The sequence below is a fragment of the Tenrec ecaudatus genome, chromosome 5 (assembly GCF_050624435.1).
Source record: "Tenrec ecaudatus isolate mTenEca1 chromosome 5, mTenEca1.hap1, whole genome shotgun sequence".
NCBI classification, from domain to species: Eukaryota; Metazoa; Chordata; class Mammalia; order Afrosoricida; family Tenrecidae; genus Tenrec; species Tenrec ecaudatus.
In genome coordinates, this window is record NC_134534.1 from 70,175,346 (window position 1) to 70,190,963 (window position 15,618).

Sequence of the window (15,618 nt, forward strand, 5' to 3'; positions counted from 1 at the left end):
AAATCAAAGAAAATCTGATGCCTTTGAATTACAATGCTCACAAATAACATTCAAAGGGGTCGAGACCCACAGGTTAAGAACCACTGCCTTATATCAACTGAACCTTAGGAGCCTAGAAAGCAGAGACTGAGTGACCAGGATTGAAAGCCATTAAGTTGACTTATGTGATTTTTTTTTCTCTAACCTTAACCACATCCACTTTTCTACTATGTTAATTTCCACCTCATATAGAACCCCACATATGCTAATACTAAATATCATATGCTTATCCTCATGCACACCCTGTTCACTCTCCTGTCTGTCTCCATTGATTTGTTCTGCCTTTTGTAATACAGTTTAAGCAGAATCTGCTCCAGACCACCTCCAATATCATCTTTCTCAACATTGCACCCACCACACAGACTACCTGCTTTACTGTCCCATGTGGATTCAGAACAAATTTGGGGGCTGCCCTTAAGCGCCTAGCCTGTAAATGACTCTAAGATGGTATATTGCCGCATTTTGTTGTAATGATCTGTTTTTCACACTATATTGTGATGTCCATAAGACAGAGCTTTTGTCCATCGTGCTCAGATGGCAGGGAGTCACCACAGTCCCAGCCAAGAACCCATGGTGGGAAGTAAGACTCAAAGCCTCTGTCCATAGCAGTCATGCCAGGATGAGTGAGAGATCTGAGGAACATTTATAGGTGCTCCTTTTGTTGGCTTGCCATGTCCTATCACAGCAAGAGCTTTCGAGTTGTGTTAACGGATCCATGATAGGCAAAGGGAGTAAGGGAAACCAAAGATGAGTCTTATAAAAGTAGTGTTTCATATGTGATGCTTGAAACAGGAGATAAGAATCAAGCCGAAGGAATGCCCTGCTTTGAGGTCTAGCTCTCCACTGTCTTTGGCTTCTGGGAGTTGTTAAGGGAGTCGACCCAGGAAAGAGACTGTGCGTGTTTGAACCCAGTCAACATTTTCAGTAAGAGCATTCGATAAACTGGTGAATCTGATTCCTGAGGCCAGCGTGACACTCAGAATGATTGTCTCAAAAAAAAAAAAAAAAGTAGAGAGAGAGAGAATCTAGAGGCAAGAAAAAATACCCAATGAAGGCACCACTGAGTGAAAGCATTAGTTTATGGATTTTTTTGCAGCTTTGATTTTTAAGAGCAGACTATTCAAATAGGGGGAAAAAGCATTTGTATTCTCCTTTGAACATTTTGAAAAAGTATTCTTCATGTAAAGGATTTTTAAAGATGGGAATACTTTTTTGTATGAACTTAGTTTCTTATTTTCTGTCCTTTCTGGGGAAAAATGTTTTCTGAGTTTTTTCAATTGCTTATTACTATACAAAAACAATAACTTTTATGGAAGGTAGTCTCTTGAGATGTTACACACAAGAAAACTTTACAATAAAATTTTTATTGTATTATTTGATTCAGGAATGTGACAGACTCCATATCATGTGCATTTCTTTTTTTATTATTTAACTGTGTTCTGGCCTTTAACATCTATTTCTTTGACAATTATACAGGCAGATTTATAATGTTGCTTTATGCCTGATATATACAGGAAACAAACTTCAACTCAGACAATAAGAATAAAAACAGACAATAAAGATATTAAACAGATTTACTTAGAAACATTCATTTAGCATCAATGCATAACACATTCCCAAAGCGAGCATACATAAAATTTTTAAACAGATCATCTTAGTTGGGGGAGTCAATAATTGGATCAATGATCAAATAGTTCTTATTGCATATATTTGGGGGCATGCATTTCATTGCTTATTGGTCTGCTTAGCATTGATATATCAATGAGATGTTTTGACAAGAACAAGGAAGGTACATTTAGAAAGGTGCAGTAGTGGTGCACAACACGTGAGGTAGGGGGTGAGGACCAACCAGATGGACGTGGAGAGACTTGGTGCATGTGGATAAGTATAATGTTTATTGATCTAAAATTGAGAAAATATTATAAAAATAGAAGGAGTAGAAAACCCTAGACAAGTTAAAATACAGAAAAAATTTTAAGCAAAGTTTTTCAAATCAGGCATTATTTTATATCAAAGATTAATCTTAATAACTAGGTATAAAGTAATCTATAGCTAGGACACTAATCAAGTCAAAAGGCAGCAGGCATGATAACTAACCCAGAATCCTTTGCCAGAGTTAATACTTGCTGAATCTATACCCTTGGCACCCCTACTTATCATAGTATATGTTTATTAGTAATACATGTTTATTATTGGTGTTATAAAAATAACCATTCTTGAATCAATTACATGTAGTAATTAAACTCAGAACAATAAGCAAAGATTTGAAAAAATTGCAATTTATCTAAGGGCCACCCGCAACTTCCTCTTCTTGCTTCACAGACCTGCAGGGGGAAAGAAAAGGAACTTACTAATCCGTTCATACTGAACAAACCAAACAACAACAAGCAAACCCACTGCCATTGAATGGATTCCAACACATAGCGATGATGAGACAGAACAGAACTGCTCCTTTGGGTTTCCAAAGTCTACATGGAAGCAGACAGTCTCATCTTTCTCCTGAGGAGCAGGTGGCCACGTGCAGTCAGCAGCCCAGCACATAATCCGCTATACCAGGAATGTCCCTGATTTCTAACCTAGAGCACATTAGAAAGAATCATGGGGTCTTGGAAGCTTTTCTTATACATTGCATCAACTTTTCCAATGTGTTGCTTTAGACTCCCACTATTAAAAATATATTGCTCCTAATAAATTACTTTCTGGTGTCTGTACTAAAGGCTTTGGGTACACATAATGGGGAACTAGAAGTTCTGGATAAAAGCATCTTCAACTATTGTATTACTTTTTCTCTAACTAGGGCAAATAAAAAATACTTGCTTGATATGTACAAAATTACTCTCCTGGAATGAATTTGGATAGTTGTACCTAGAAAGCTTGGGTGGTAGTGAGGTATATGAATAATCTGATTTGTGAAATATCGATGTTCCTAGAATACTTTGATTCTATGTGTTTTGTTTTGCTTGTACCATATTTATATTTCATATTTCTGATGTACTCACTAGACCACACATTTTGAAAGAAGGATAATAATTTCTCTATTACTCACAGACCAGAGGTATATGAATAATCTGATTTGTGAAATATCGATGTTCCTAGAATACTTTGATTCTATGTGTTTTGTTTTGCTTGTACCATATTTATATTTCATATTTCTGATGTACTCACTAGACCACACATTTTGAAAGAAGGATAATAATTTCTCTATTACTCACAGACCAGAGAAAATGCCATGGATATGGTCATTGCTCAAAATATACTTGTTTAAAAGAAGACAGAGAGACGGGTGCAGAAAGAGAGTGAGAACAAGGAAGGGAGCGAGGGAGTGAAGGAGTGAAGGATAGAAGGGAATAAAAAAGGGAGAGCCCAAGGCATTGGACTGCTAACAGCAAGGCCGCCATTTCGAAACCACCAGCTGCTCGACAGGAGCTAGATGAGGCTTTCTGCTCCGTACAGTCTCTGAAACCGACAGGGCGGTTCCACCTTGTGCTACAGGTTCACGATGACTCAATGGCAGTGAGTTTAGTTCTGGAATGGTATCTTTACACCAACCAAGCCAAGATAGCCCCGGTACCTGACTGACTCCCAATAGCCATGCTTTTGCTTTAAGTTCATTGTCTTAGCGCCATTTGCCTCCTAGACAAGGTTGACGTTGTTGCATGCCCTTCTCTCAGGCTAATGCTTCTTGACCAACACGCACCAAAGGTTTCCTTAAATAATGGAATCCTATTTAGCATTGCCATTTTGTGGATTTTGTGGAGAAAACTATAATAGGGGCAATGCCCCCCAGAGGAGAGCTGTACTCAATTAGAATTTTAAATTAAATGGAAATATGTTCATATGCCATACAAAATTTTTTAAGAACTAAAGGTGAGAGTCATGTGATGTGAAAAGGTCTGTTTTCTATGGTTGTAGAAGTATTATTTAAAAGAAAAAATACCTCATTTTTTTCTATAAAGTGGACAAAACCAGAAACAAGGAAGCTACGGGATCCAGATTTTGGAAACAAAGAAGAATTTCTTTTTAAAATAGGTTTTAAATATTTTTGACAACTTAAGCCGTTCATATTTATGATAGAAATATTATACAATTTTAGAAAGTGCTGTTGTGACACTGCACAGGAATAGCCAATGGCGGCAATGTAGTTTCTACCCATGAAGACCATATTGTTCAAGTATGATTATGATTGTACTCGTACTGTGCCTGAGCTAGCAAAAAGCTAAATCACAGTTATAGCAAAAATACAGTCTTGTAACTCAATTTTTCATGTAATATACTGTGAAAAATCTTTCTATGCCAGAATACTTGTGTTTTTAGTTCATATGTAAGTTATCCTGTGCTAATCAAATATTCTATTGCAAATATTACTCTAATTCAGCATTCCATTATTAATAGTAGTATAACATTTAGATTAACCACATTCTATTAGTCATTAAATTGTTTCCATTTTAACATTTCCCCATTTTATTATAAAGCACTTTACATCTGGTTTTTTCAAGTACATGTTGCTATGGTGTTTGAAGCAATACCATCAATCTTTCATATGCCCATGATAGAGAAGTTTCAGCAATTTCCAGATTAAGACAGTCTAGGAAGAAAGGCCTGGTGATTGTGCTGAAAATAAACCAAGCAAAACCTGAGAGTCACAGCAGACACACTTGGTGCAGACCCCTGAGTCCAGCGAGGGATTGCCAGAGGAGAGTCCTTTCGTGGCTGTGAAGACCACAAAGATCAGGGCGTTTAAGGTGGCTGGTTGTTTTTTTAAGGTGGCTGGTTGTTTTTTAAGGTGGCTGGTTGTTTTTATTGTTTCTGTTTTCAGAAGGCCACCAAGAGTTGGAGCTGACTTAACAGTAGTTACAGCAACATTATAAAACAAATGACAATGACTACATAAAATATTGTAGATATTATTTCTCTGGAGAAATTTTCTTAAACATGGCAATGTTGGGTCAAAGGTATACATATTTCTAACAATTCAAACCAATCCAGTTGAGTAAAAAGTCAAGGACGATAGCAAAGCCGTTATTATTGAAGATGTCCTCATAATGACTGTCTCGTGTTGCAATGAAGAAGCCAGTGTAGAGTTGAGGATGGAGTACCAAAAACCTCACTACCATTGAGTTGATTCTGATGTATAGTGACCCTATAGGGCAGGTCAGGTAGGACAGGATAGAATTGCTCCTGTGGGTATCTAAAATTGTGACTCTTTACAGGAATAGCAAGCCTCATCCTTCTCTGTGGTACAGGTAGTGGATTTGAACTACTGACAGTGTCATTAGCAGACCAATGAGTCACCCACTACACCACCAGGGCTCTCATTCCAATTTGGAGAGTCTGAGAGCTGATGAATGCCAAGGGACAAAGCCATGCAGCATCAGGATTGGAGGAAGGTTTGCTAATAACCTGCAATACACAGATGGCACAACCTTGCTTGCTGAAAGTGAGGAGGATTTGAAGCACTTACTGATGAAGATAAAGCATTGCAGCCTTCGGTATGGATTACAATTCAATGTCATTGTGTTGTAATTACAATGTAATTGTAAGAGGAAATAAAAGATCCTCACAACTGGAATAATAGGTAACATCATGATGGAGAAAATTTTGAAAGATTTCATCTGGCTTGAATCTATAATCAACTCTCATGGAAACAGCAGCCAAGATATCAAACAATTCAATGCACTGGGTAAATCTTCTGCACAACACCCTTGAGGGTTTTGAAAATTAAGGATGTTACTTTAAGGACTAAGGTGTGTCTGGCCCAAGCCATGGTATTTTTAATTGCTCCATACACATGTGAAAGTTGGACATTGAATAAGAATGACTCAACAAAAATGGACAGATTTGAACTATGGCCTTGGTGAAGAATACTGAAACTACTATAGACTGCCCAAAGCACAAACAGATCTGTCTTAGAAGAAGTACAGCCAGAATGCTCCTTGGAGGCAAAGGTAGTAGGACTTCTCATGTACTTTGGCCATGTAATCAGGAGAGATTAGTCCCTGGAGAAAGATAGCCTGTTTGGTAGAGAGACAATGGGACAGTGTAAGATTATGACAAAATAATAATCATTCAGAAATGATCAAGGGTTCATGAGGGAGGGAGGAGTGGGGAGGGAAGGGGGAAATGAGGAGCTGATACCAAGGGCTCAAGTAGAAAGCAACTGTTTTGAGAATGATGATGGCAACAAATGTACAAATGTGCTTGACACAATGGATGGATGTATGGGTTGTGATAAGAGTTGTACAAGCCCCCAATAAAAGGATTTTTTAAAATTAGAGAGACAATGAAAAAGAGGAAGGTCTTCAATGGGATGAATTGATACAGTGGCTGCAACAATGGACTCAAACATCACAATTGTGAGGATGGCGCAGGACCAGGCGGTATTTTGTCCCATAGAGTCACAATGAGTCAGAACCGACTTGCTGACACCTGACAGCAACAACAAGCATGAAGCCATGAGCCCGGGGGCACTAGTGTGTGAGCGCTGTCCTAACCCCAAGAAGCATGAAACATCTGCTTGCATGAAAGCTTCACAATCTCACAAACCCCACACAGCGCTTCGATTTTACCTTTCAGGGTCAATGAGATTCAAAATTAACTTGATGGGTTTGGTTTAGTGGAAGGACAAACTCAACATATTTTGTTCTCTCTTGGATTTACTTGAGATATACTATTGTGACCTGTTCATCTCTATATATTAATTTTTTTTAAAAATAGCCTTATGCTCACAGACATGCAATTGTTCTTAGATACTGTTACTCAAGAAAACAGTTAATGTCATTAGAGAGGCTATCATTGGCCTACTAGGGGAATATAGTTTCCTCCCAGCTTTAACTACAAGTGATTTTCTTCTCTGTTACGAAGAGTGGTTCAAATCCCCATCCCACCATCTCAGCATGAGATCATAGTAGTCTCCGTGAGAGTCTGGGCCTTTACAAACCTCCACACAACATCTTTTTCTCTAGATAACAGAAAGACTAAGTATTAAAACTATGAACTTGCAGTGGTTGGAGCTAGAACACAGTGGCACTGCATGGACATTGAATACCCTGATACACATACCAGAGTAGACCAGTGAGGGACAAGACGAGCAGGGGACACAAAGTAGAAGTTCAGCAGGACCTGTACAGTGAGAGAAAGAGAGAGAAAAGAGAATAGACTAGAGGGGGAAAAAAAACTAATAATTACAATTGTCTAGTATTAGCCAACTTCAAGATAAGATTAATTGAAATTAAAATAAGAATTACTTTATACCATAGTGAGCTGTAATTACATAAGGCGGATCCCTGGTGGGAGAGTGGGTTATGCAATGGGTCTGGAAGGTAGAAACCCGAAGCCGCTCCTGGGGAGAAAGAGGAGGCTTGGACTCCTGTGAAAAGGCACAGCCTCGCACACCCACGACTGAAGTTCTGTGGGCACACTGTGAGTTGGAATGGATTTGTGGCAGTGAGTTTGGCTTTATGTTCTCTACGAGGTCTTTTGACGTCGCAGCATCAGTGGTGGATTGCTTACTACAAAGTATATGGTTCAAGGCCACCAGGCACTCTGTGGGAGAAAGATGAGGCTCTCTGTCCTGCAAAGATTGACGGTCTTGGGAAACCTAGAAAGGGTTGCTATGGGTCAGAATTGACTCGATAGCAGTGGGATATTATGGAATATGGCTATCATTCTATAATGCATGCATATTCTGAAGCTGTGTATCTTTACAGAAACAGAAAGCCTCATTTTTCTCTCTCAGAGGGGCTGGTATGTTTGAACTGCCAACCTTATTGTTAGCAGTGCAAGTGAAACTGACTATGCCATGTGGGCTCCCTAAAAATGAAGATAGCAAACCTGAAGCAAACAGCAGATTATGAGGCTGTCTCAGATGAGGGGGACAGTTTAAAATAATTAAAATAAGCTGAGGGTACAAGGAGATGTAATGGGGAAATTAATTAACCCACTCTCATCCAGTCAATTCTGACTCTGGGACAGAGTGTTCTGCTCCTTAGGGTTTCCTAAGAATATAACTCTTCCTGAGACTATAACTCTTCCTGAGACCAGACAGCCTCATCATTCTTCTGCAGAGAAGATGGTGATTTTGAACCACTGAGCTGGTGGTTAGCAGGCCCGTGCCTAAGTGACAGTGATATCAGGGCTCAGTAATGAAATTAGACCTATAAAACAGGGCCTTGAGAGATATGCCTTGAAAATGAAAGAACTGAGTCTAAATTTTCCAAAAACAATTCCTTTAAACACTATTCTAGTAAGACATTAAGATGAACAACACAACAATAAACAGCTCCATGGACAAGTAATTTCAGATAACAACATATACCTGCTGTTTTCATGATAAAAATATGCATCAGCACATTGCGAGCTCTGATGAATTACCCAACCAAAAAATATAGAAGCAAAGCAAAACCCATTTAACCAGGTAGGTATTCACCAGATTTAATGAAATAAAATTAATTTTCACCTAGCACCAGTATTCAATTCTTTACAGAATTCACTGACAAATGCAGCTTCAAGTAGAATAAAGGAGGCACATATCAAGTCAGTTCTTAGTTCATATACTTTAGTGGCAAAATAGAAAAAAAAACATAGGTTTTGGATTCAGAAACCCACCTGTTTATATGTATGACCATGACCAATTTACCATCTCTCACATCCTCTAAAAAGGATGGCTATTCAGGAAACTCCTTTGAATTGTCACTAATTAATGAGCATGTAGCTTTACAATACTGAACTTTAGATAAATAGAAACTCTGAGAGAGTTTGAAAGACAGTGATGGAATATGGAAGGTAGATATTGGAAACAAGAATCCTACATTTTTAGAACTCTTACATTTGTAAGGATTGTTGAATCAAATAACCATGCACTCATGACTGGATGCTCCTTACATCTCAAAGATGTTAAATATTCTGGCAAGAAAGCAGTGGAATTCATGCTGTAGAATCATGGTTCCCAAATATGAGAGGATATCAGAATCAACTGCATGGAGTTCTCAAAGGGAGTACTGAGCTCTACCAGCAGAGTGTCTGAATCAGTAGATTTGGAGTGGGGACTGAGAAAAAAGTGCATCATTTTCAACGTTCTCAAGAAAGAGTGATGGTGATACTAATGCTGATGCTTTGAGAACCATTACTCTATGCAGCGCGGACTGGAGGCTGACCAGGGAGACTAGCTACAGACAGCCTGACATCCTCAGAGAAAATGAATTAATCAAAAAGACTAGATACAAAAATAGAATCGTATTGCTAATTTTATAGGAAATGGAAAATGATAAGGGAAAAAGGTTTGCATGTGGAGTAAATTATAATAATGTAGTATTTTAGGCTTGGGTTTTTGTTTTACGTTGTTTTTCATCAAACTAGGGCAAATACATTGGCTGGGAAGATAACCAGGTTTAGTGGCCAGTGAGTTTTTAGTTGGTGAGACACTGACAGGTTATTCCAATGAGGGTGAAAATGTCCTGTCAGTTGGGATAAAGAGAAAAACAGTTGTAAGCATTCCACATGCGTGAGAAGTGATGAGTAGGATTATTGTGATGAGGAATGGGGAGACAGCGTTACAAATGGCATGAGCCTACCCCCACCCGCCCCCAGAATGAAACTAGCTGTTGCTGCTACTTCGTGGCGCATTGGCATATGACAACTGGAAGAACAGCTTCTCCCGGAGAATGCTCACAGGGCAGTAGTATCTTCTTGGAAGAGCTCATTCAAATCAGGCAAGGGGCATTGCATGGGAACTGTTTTCCAATAGCATTTACAGATAATCAGTTTGCAATTAAACTCCAGTTCCAGAGAGCACAGTAGAAATGTCTGAGAAACAAATAATGAGTAGTTAAGAATACAAATACAGAAGAAAATATGCCTGTTATAGGTAACGGTGGAATTACACAGAATCGCTGAGAATAATGGGGATGAAAGACAAAGAATTAAGTGATCTCAACTTTCTGAACAGAATTTTGTAATAAAGTTGTTATATCCTGGAAACAGATACTGGCTCCCCCTATTCTGAAGTCGGACCCCAAACACTGGAGAGGACTCATCATTTCTTCCCCTTGTGGGAAGAAACAAAGCAGTTTTAGTAGGGGAAGCATGAGCCAACGAGAGTCGTCATCTAATTTGGAAACCAAACACACATGGTTTTGCTTTTACAGGTTGAAGCATCTTGATTTCTTCTTTATGATAATGCTCTGAGTGCAGCTTTATTCGGTGGAAAATGGTGATACAATTGATTGGAAACAATACATTACAGATGCACATGTAGGGGTCAATGCAATGCTGCAATTGTGCACCATTGTCAATGCAAAGAACATATTGAACATATCACGAGATGTCACTGTCTCATTTTGTTGTGTATGCCGATAAGTCACTTATGACATATAGTTATCTGTGCTTCTCAATGCTAAGTACTCTGAGCTGTCTGAACTAGTGTTTTCTACTTTTATAACTAGGATCTACTATTCACTGCACAGGCCACAGAGAATTCACCCAGGGTGCTCCTGCTTAAAGGTTTATTAGGGAAGTTAATAGGTCACAATGCAAGGGGGAAATGCTCAGGCTACAGCTGTTCATCGGGACATACTAACAAAGTTCTTTCCGAGCTGAAGACAAATGTCCAAAGGGCATGCCACTCCTCGGAAAGTCTCAACTCGAAGGCATTCTTCTCCTGCTTCTTGGGTCAGCAAGTTCAAGCTCCTGGCCCCGCAGGTTCTCACTCCAGTGAGCCGCAACCAAGGCACTCAGCTCCACTTTCATGGGTCAGCAAGCCCAGCTCTCCAAATTAAATGCCCAGAGGCACCCCAATCCAAAAAGCCAGCCTCATATCCCAAAGAACTCAGCTTTACTTGATCCGTGGGCTGGGAAGTCCACCACTCTGTTTCATCCTCTGGCTCCTGGTTCTGCCACCACTCCTGTGATGATGCAACAGCTGTCCAGGAGGCACCTGCAGGCACCTCGGGTCCAGAAGATATTCTAGGACTCCCTGGTAAGGAGCATCCTCCTCCTGCTTCTCAGTGGGTGCATTTCAAACCTCAAAGGCTGGCATTCCGGGCAATCCTAATCACATTTATTTACAGGTGAATCTCATCAGTCTCTCCCCCCACCTTCTTAACAAACCTATACAGGGAAAGGTCATTTGGTGAGAGTTAAAGATTTTAGCTAGAAAAGCCACATAAAATAATGCTCTGCCCCTCTAACCTCCCAGTATAATTGGAAGATACAGGCTCATCTGGACCACTTCCCAAAAGATCTTTGAAAGTCAATTTTCCAATTTGAACTAAATTGAACAATTCATACACTCATTCGTTTAATTAATTCAATAGATATTCATTCAATAAAGGCATTTGTTAGATAACTACTCATTGAACATTTACTGTATAAAATAGAAATACTAATTCTTTCCTAGTATGTCAACTTTTAGAATTACTTATGAGGGAGAAATATATAAATTATAAAGCACTTTCTAAAAAGTACACAGAAAAATTAGTTTAAATGCTAACACATGGTGAAATTCAGTGTATTACTATTAAAAAGAAAAACCCCATACGATTTATGTTTAAGAATATAAAGAAAAACTATGTTCTTGGTCTGAAAAATGTTTAATTGAACTAAAATTGATGTATCGTTTGGAGAACTCTGTCAACATTTCAAAATAAGCAATTTGAAGAAAGTTGGCAACATGTTTTGAACAGTTGTTCTACTTTGAATAGCTTACTACAGGACTCAAAGCCTCCTTAATGTAATTACGAAATGCTATTTATTTTATTCTGTCAAAATTTTAATTTTTCTGTTTATCATATGTGCCTCCGTTAATTTTCTGGATGACTTTACTTGTAGATAGTAATTGAGAGTACAGTATAAATATAACTAAATCAAGTTGAAGTTTCTATTAAAAGCAGATTTCCAACTTAACTATATGACTGCTTCAGGGTTTTAAATATATATATATGCCACTTTTCCTTCTTTTCTTGTTTTATGGTGCTTTATTTATGATCAAACTAAGTGGTCAGTGAAATAATTTCTCTAATAATGTTATTTATCTGTAATCCATATGTAATCTATCTGTATATGGACTTACATGCTTTTTTTTTTTTTTTGCTTCTAGAGAAAGAGTGATGTTTCAGAGTAGGGTAAATGGTGGTAGAATGTAACTTGCATCCCTTACCTGTTTAGCTGTGTGTCCTTGAGAAAGGACAGCTAAAAATCCGAGTTTGTAAAACCTCTGTGCTGACGCCCCATTCCACTGCTGTGGGGACTGAGCAGCTGTTACATGTATATAAGAGAGGAATCGAGTGCATTCCAGCACGCTTCCAGGTCCTCCTCCTTCCTCCCACTTCCTAAAGAGCAAGTCTTAATAGAGCAGTGGCTCCTGACAAACTTTCAGGAAAACATGAATTGCTATCATCCTAAATGTATTCCCAAACTAGATGTTATAGAGGTATTTAATATTAGGATATCAGACAATTTCCTCGAATTCATTAGGAAAGTTGATGTTTTTATTATGTATGCTAGCTCAGAAATCTTCATAATGCCCGAGTTTTCAAGTTCTGTGCTTAGACTTTTATCCATCTTCACATTATACCTAGACATCTAGTTCCTCAGATACTTGGGTTTGTTATCTGGCTAGTGTTTCTTACTAAAGCCTACAAATATGTGTCTACTTCCTAAGAGACTTTGCCAGTTAACTTATAAAGCAGCTCAGATGTGGAAATATGGCATTTACTGGAGTGACTAGTTTATTCACCCCCCTTTTCAATCTGAGAAAAATAAACACAAGTCTCATGTAGGAAAAATGAGATTGCTTGGGATCCGTGACAGCAATACCTCTAACTGCAATTGAGTCGATTCTGACTCATCACTATCCTATATGACAGAATGGAACTACCTCTGTGTGTTTGCAAGACCATAAATTCCGGGAATAGAAAGCCTCATCTTTCTCCACAGAGCAGCTAGTGGCTTTGAACTGCTAACTTTGTCGTTTGCAGCCCAATGTGTAACCCAATACACCACCAGGGCTCCTGATAGTAACAGTGATATAGAATAATGGAGATACCCTGCTAAACATGCAATAGAATCTATTCTGATTCGTGGGTTCCAGAGAATAATTATACCATAAGGCTTTCTGATCTGTAATCTTTGCAGAAAGAGATGGACAAGCTTTTCTTCCACTGTGCCACTGGGTGAATTAACACTGCCAACCCCTCGGTTAGTGTTAGAGCACAATGGTTTTAGTTACTCAGTAGGCATTCAGTGCTTCTGCTAGGAAATTGCTAAGCTCTTGCAGCCTGGCATTCAGGAACACCGGCATAACATTCCTGAGCCCATCCACTGTAGAAACCAAACACCAAAGTCACTGCCATTGAGTTAATCCCAACTCATCGTGACCCGATAGGATTGGGTAGAACTGCCCATGGGGGGTTGGAACTGTTTCCAGGAGTGGAAAGTCCCATCTTTCCCCCTGCAGAATAGCTGATGTTTTCAAACTGACGACCTGCTAGTTAACAGCTCAGTGCATAGGGCTACACATCGCATTCCCTGCAGCTGCTCAAAAGTAGAGGCAGAAAGTTAGAATGCAGAAGCTAGAGCGAAAACCAGAGAAACAGGAAAAACAAGGCTGAGTTTATGAATGAAAACCCAAGAAATTCTTGGTTCATAAATTAAAAACAATAATAAAACGCCACTGCCAATGGGTTCATTCCAACCCCTAGTGACCCTATAGGACAGCCTGGCACTGCCCCTTGGGGTTTTCAACAGTGTGGGTCTGCAGAGGGACAGATTGTCTCTTCGTTCTCCTGAGGTCGAGCTGATGGGTTTGAACCACTGACTTCATGGTTAGCCAGCCAAAGAGAAACCCACTTCACGGCAAGGGAGGTTTTAGGAAATTAAAGGCAGAAACTGCTTGACAAATGATCTTGAAGAACATTCTCTTTTACTTCAATACATCTAATGAACTCTGGAAAATGAGCAAATGTTGATGCTCCCGGGTGTGAGCCTATTCTCTGCGATTTATAAACCTGGGACCACAAGAGTCAAGCAAAGCTGGGTATGAGTGCCTTGTCCTACTCTTAGTCTGTCCTACTTCATGAGAGCCTCCAGAAAAAGGACATTAGTCTCCCTGGGAGATAATTAAGTGACCGATATATACGCTCATAATGAAACATGAGCTCGTATTAAATTGCAGTAAACAGCTAGGAAATGATGGAGAACAAATTGCGTGGAAGAATAAGATCACAGTGTCATCGATCATAACTATAGCAAAGGTAAATAGGAACCTCATAATAAGTGAGAAACTGCAATCACAGTGGGATAACGGACAAACTCAATAACATCGTTAAAGGCTATTTTAGTAAAAAGAGACCATTTAAAATGATACATACTTAGTTCTTAGTTCAGCTAACACTTACTGAACACATACTATGTGTATGACAGTGTTTGATATATATTTAGGCAATAAAAAGATACATATTCTTTGAAAGCAAAATTTAATCATCTGAAAATATCTCTTTATAACCCTGAGGTCAGCAGATCTAGAGCAGTAGTTCTCAACCTTCCTAATGCTGTGACCCTTAAATACAGCTCCTTGTGTTGCGGTTACCCCCCAGCCATAAAATTATTTTCGTTGATACTTCATCACTGTAATTTTGCTACTGTTATGAATCGGGCGACCCCGTCACGACCCACAGGTTGAGCACTGCTGATCTGATGTGTCCCCTACTACCACCTCCATGGGCTCTGAGAAAGGACCACCTTAGAAGATCCTGGGTGGAGACAGTGAGAAAAGTGAAAGAAAACGTGAAATTATAAAAGACAACAGGTTTACTGATTGGTGAGAGGCAGGTGGAACCCCTAAGTCTTTCAGGGTGAGAAATGAACCCATCACTGTAGTAAAATAATCAACCATTTAATATCAGAGGTGCAGCCTTTACCCAAGGACTAAAGGTCAGCAAGCTAGGAAAGGAGTGGGATTCGAAAGAGCAAACTCTGGAAAAACTGAGACTAGGGGACAGTACAGTGAGGAGATTGCACTGGATACACTGAAACAAAGAATGAGTTTAGAATGTAAAATTCTACAAGGTTTGCTCTGTAAACCTTCATCTAATTTACAATAAAAAGTTCAAAAACAAACAAACAACTACTTTGGTTTGAAAACAAAATTCCCATCAAATGGTAGAACTGTCACCAGATGTGAATCTAGGATCTATATTCTACTTTTTTCTACTGTGTGTTCATATTTGCACATCAATGAAATCTTCTTAAAGACAAAGAGGAGTTCCTACTCCTTGTAGACCTTCTATAGCATATTTTTAGATATTCAGCAGCTAAATACTTTTAATACCCATGTATTAAATAAGATTAATTGTGGAGTCAAGAATTTTAGAACTAGATACCGACTATAATGTTATTTTCACCACATAATGTATAAGGGAAAGTAAAAAATATTGCAACAAAACCATAGAAACTTTTAATAAACAGAAATACCAAAATACGAGGCTATTGTTTTCTAAAACATCCTGCTTGTTCTTTGAGTTTGGGGAACAAAATAATGTCTGAAGGGACAGGATCAGGACTGAAGGTGGCTGTGACAAGGTTTCT

At 38.9% G+C, this 15,618-nt stretch overlaps 1 protein-coding gene across 3 annotated transcripts in view; it reads right to left on the reverse strand.

Moving 5' to 3' along the window:
• Window positions 1–1,523: 1,523 nt before the first annotated feature.
• The window catches only part of C5H8orf34 (chromosome 5 C8orf34 homolog), a 417,612-nt gene continuing 403,517 nt past the window's right edge, over window positions 1,524–15,618 (reverse strand). Inside the window, exon 13 of one of the 3 annotated variants that reach the window (XM_075549596.1) lies at window positions 1,524–2,363. In XM_075549596.1, coding sequence (XP_075405711.1) covers window positions 2,356–2,363 — 8 coding nt within the window. In that variant the 3' untranslated portion in view covers window positions 1,524–2,355. The remainder of the gene's footprint in view (window positions 2,364–15,618) is intronic. The other 2 variants (XM_075549598.1, XM_075549597.1) reach the window with 2 other exon arrangements.